Raw genomic sequence first — 4,693 nt, forward strand, 5'->3', positions numbered from 1 at the left:
GATCCGAAACAATAGAAGTGAAACATACAATTAACATGTGACTAAGAGTTATTTTCATGGAAAAGAAAGTTAACCACCACATTGGCATGCTCCACATAAATGTATACATCTAATCATTGGTCATTAATGTATCATCAAGCCACCATCAAACTTAAATAAAAATGATTAGTAGTTGATTAATAGGGTTGACTTGGTATACCAAATAAAAACTTTTGGTATATTTAAAGCCCCCCATAATATATAGTCAAATCCAACACAAGGGCATCCTATGTATTGGAACTTGTACAACAATAATTTCTATTTCCAAAGTTATGAGCTCAAATGGTTGAATCAAGAACATCACACATATAAGTAAACACAAAACAAACTATCAAGTAAAAGACAAGTAATATACAATGATCATATGTGTGCTGCGTTTTTTTAGAATAATTTCTGGTTGGGTGAGCGAATATCTATTTCTTGAGTCCAAGCAGCCCGAGGCTGAATGTGCAAATACCAGTAAGTCTGAGCCACCGAATCAGGGTCGATAGATCCGTCCCCTCCTACACTCTCGTGTTCCCCTATCGTTGATCTTTGTGGCATCGATAATGCACTGCAAAACCAGTTTTTCGATATTTTAGTCACGTGATAATGTTCATGAACACCAAATGTCCAAAACATGCCACAAGTATATATCCATAAACAACTTTCTACTCAACTCCATCAAAGTATATACAAAATAGTATACCAATATAAGACATCATGTTCTATCACAAACATAACCTCTATAATATTATACGGAGTACCTAGTTTCTATATATTTTAAACTAATATATATATATATATATATATATAATGTGTATCCACACCATATATACATATATACCTCTCCCTCTATTTATATACAAACATACAAACATATATACAAAATGACAACTGATTCACAATCTAAATAACCTAGCAAACAATCTCGATCAATTGGCTGAACGAAAGATAAAGAAAGTAGCACGTCATCACAAGACAAGATGCATGTGGGTCCCAGTAGTGTAAAGTTGATCTAGCCAATGATGAACAGAATATGACGTTGCAAACTACTCTTCTAAACTTTTTCTGGGGTCACCCAATTATTGATAAAAAGGTTAAAACTTGTTAATAATTCAAACATCTAGTGGCAGGGCCATAACGGACGCTAAATAAACCGCGCTTGTTTTAATCATAAAACAAACGAACGACTGAACAAATAGCTAATCATCCGATTGTTTAGAAATGAATTAAGTAAGTAATTAAAGTTTACTTTTATCGATTCGTTTATTGTATGAAAGCAGCATTGCAAAATGAAATCCATATTTGTCTTAATAATATTTTCGTTTCGTGGGCCGTGAAGCTTAGATTAGACTGAATATGTATGGGACCAGAATTTGAAGGTTTTTGAGTTTACTTGACGCTTCTGATTGAAAGAGATGGGAACAAGAATTTGAATCCAAAACTTTATAGGGTATCAAAAGATACAAATACACATATAAAATATCCAGCTTTAAAAGACAGAAATTGTTCCAAAGTGTCTTAATTTGGTCGAGGGGTAACAAACTAATTGTATAAGCCTTTACTTTTCCTAGAGGTGTGACCACAATTTCGTTAGTTGTAAAAAGTTTAAATTATGATTAAAACTAAAGAGTGTGAGTAGCCGTTAAAAAAAATAATATCAACGCACTAAAAGGTAAAAAAGAAAGGGGACCCGGATCATTACTTCTAATAAGTTTATATTATAACTAGATGTGGTTTAGTAGTTATCTGCCACTTGGTCCAATAAGAGGCCAAGCGGCACAAAACTTGTTAATTATTCTATAGTAATAATTCTCTTATGTTTTGAAAAAAAAAACAAAAACAAAAAACATGATCACTTATGTTCATTATTGGTGATGATATATGACCATTTCACTACTAGGAAAATAACTTTCATCGACGGAATTTTATCAACAGACGTGAACGGATCACCGGACCGTTATAGGTCAAAATTTTCAAATTAAAAAAAATTATAATTAAATTTGTACCTGTCAATGTTGATTAATCGGTAATCAATGACATATCACACTGAGATATGACGGATCGCTTGACAAATGGGCATGGGTGTGTTTCCATCTGGCAGCAATCAGCCGACAAAACATGTGACCACAAAAGACCGTCGGCAACCCATCACTGACATAACGACAACATGTCATCGATCGGTGATGCAATGACAACACCCATCGTTGTTACATCGATAGGGTTTGTGTCAGTGATCCGTCAATGAATACAGTAAAGGTAATCTGTCAGCAATATAATCGCTAACGGATTACAAACATTTCGAAAGATCATGATGAAAGTCATTTTTGTAGTGTTTTAAGATAACTAAGAAAACAGAAATCGTATATTCTACAATCATTGAAAGGATAATTGACCATGACAACAAAAGATGGCAATAAAGAAGAATCTACAAGCAAAGGTAAAAAATATCTTTTGATCCATTCTTTCAAAAAGAATTAAGAAACCAGTCAAATTTTGACAAACCTGATTTTCTTCTGCTGATTTGTCAACAAAATAATATAGCAAGAATATTTATAAAGGCAATAAACGCACCGAGATGAACCGATCACACCATCGATGATGACATGTGCTATGTGTATCCCAAGTGGATGATATTCTTTAGCCAAACATTGAGATAATCCTCTTAATGCAAACTTCCCACAACCTATGTATAACATTTATAACAAAATTAGTATTGTTTGTATAATCCAATGTTGGATATATAGTTATATACTTATATACATGTTTCACTTGTTTAAAAATGTGCATGATCAACAAATTAAAATTTAGTCTTGTTGATCCAACTTGATTAAATACTTATTACATGGGAATTTTTGAACGAATATCGTACTGAAAACGTGTAGAAAATGGAAAGAATATAGATTATGATAAGATTGATGAACTAAAGAATATTAAAGATGCATGCGCACATAATTCAGAGAATCCGGCGACCCCCGCTAGAGAAGCAGCACATCCGGTGAATAATATGGTCCCTCGTCCTCTTTCGATCATTCCCGGCAACACCTGATTGTGTTTGAGCAAATATATAATAATTACAATTACAAACATTACTAAACAAAGTGTAAGAACAGTAAACAATGACATATGTTAGCTATAGTTAGTCATGTGTACCTGCTGAGCACAGTGGAAAGCACTAACAGAAGAGACGGCTAGGGATTTCTGAAACGAATCTAGACGAATGTCGGTGAAGCTGGATGGACCGCAGTATTGCCATGGAATTGGTTGGTACACGTTGTAAACCAAAACCTCGACGAAACCTAACGACAAGACACCTTCGAATGCTTCTCGTACGCTTTGAGTATCTGAGCAATCGATACGAATAGCGTACACTTGTGCTTTCTCTTCCCTCGCTATCTCGTCCGCGAATCTTGATAACCTCCCTGAAAATGGCTGCTATTTGTTATTTACGTCAAGATAGAAGGCAAACGGAAACAAGCTGCGTAGCTAGCCATTTTTTAAATACCAAAATAATGTTTTCTATTTCCAAGAGTACGTTCATAAATGTTTGAGTCATAACATTAATATTCATGACCAGTTAGACACAGACTAAATAGCTGGTACTACAGATCTGAATGATAGAGTTAGAATACCGAGGTCTCTAGCGAGTATTGCGACGGTGTATCCTTCGTGAGCGAATTTCCGGGCAACTGAGCGCCCGAGATTGGGACCGACGCCAACAATGGCCGCGATGCCTCTTGTGGAGCTAGAGCTTGTGACACCACGCAACATATTAGATGGAGTGATTAAGGAAGCAATTAAAATGATTGAATTATAAGGTAAGAGAAGAGGATGAGAGGTCTTCAAAAGGTTTGAGTTGCCTCCTAGAGAGGATACATATGGTAATGTTTAGTGTAGAATAATTGTAATAATAATAATATATTGGTGATGAAGCCTTGGGTTTAAATGCAGCCAAGCCAACTGCCAACCCTACCTCTGTCGCCTTGACTCGGGTTATTGTCGGGTTCACTGCCACTTGCAGGTCTTTTACCCTATTAACTCAAGGGGTGAACTGACTTTCAAGATTATATTCTCTAGGCTAAAAACCAACGGGAGTTTAATGTTTTTTAAGTTTAAAGGTGTATTGGTCTTATTAATCCTAACTATTATCTTTTGTTTGTCGTTGTCGGTTCTAACTCACGATTGGTAGTTAACGATCTCATCTTTTATCATATTTGTTCCCAACGGTTTGCAACTAACAGAATTCTAACAGCATTAGTTGCAAGTCGCCGAAGAAACCTTTTTAGCTGTAAAACTCAAATTTTTTTCGAAAACTCAACATTTTCGTCCCAAACATCTTTGTAACATTAGATCGGACCTTTAAAAACTTTTTTCTAGTAAAAACCCCCAATTATTAAGGTTGTCGGGACCCTGTAACAATCATAGAATCGATTGGTGGTGCTCAAGGGGTGGTGGTTGGTTGGTGGTGAGTCCGTTGGTGGTGGTGGCGGTGTTCAGGTTGAGTTTTCCGGAAAAATGTGACTTTTTACGCCAAAATCGTTTTTCCGGCTACCCGCAAGTAACGGCTTTAGGATTTTGTTAGTAATTGACCGTTGGGAACAAATACGTTAACAGCTGGGACTGTCAACAACTAATCCGTTAGTTGAGACCTACAGCGACTAAAAGATGATAG

At 35.7% G+C, this 4,693-nt stretch overlaps 1 protein-coding gene across 1 annotated transcript; it reads right to left on the minus strand.

Moving 5' to 3' along the window:
* Positions 1-239: 239 nt before the first annotated feature.
* LOC143549633 (uncharacterized) lies at positions 240-4,208 on the minus strand. The gene is made up of 5 exons (XM_077040494.1): positions 3,654-4,208; positions 3,175-3,443; positions 2,973-3,066; positions 2,596-2,707; positions 240-592 (listed from the first exon to the last, which is right to left on the minus strand). Exons 1-5 carry the CDS (start codon positions 3,790-3,792, stop codon positions 421-423), a joined length of 786 nt encoding a protein of 261 aa, XP_076896609.1. The 5' UTR covers positions 3,793-4,208; the 3' UTR covers positions 240-420.
* Positions 4,209-4,693: the final 485 nt, after the last annotated feature.

This window comes from Bidens hawaiensis, unplaced genomic scaffold (assembly GCF_021521415.1).
Source record: "Bidens hawaiensis isolate Kalapana, Puna unplaced genomic scaffold, B.hawaiensis_p1.1 tig00015706_1, whole genome shotgun sequence".
NCBI classification, from domain to species: domain Eukaryota; kingdom Viridiplantae; phylum Streptophyta; class Magnoliopsida; order Asterales; family Asteraceae; genus Bidens; species Bidens hawaiensis.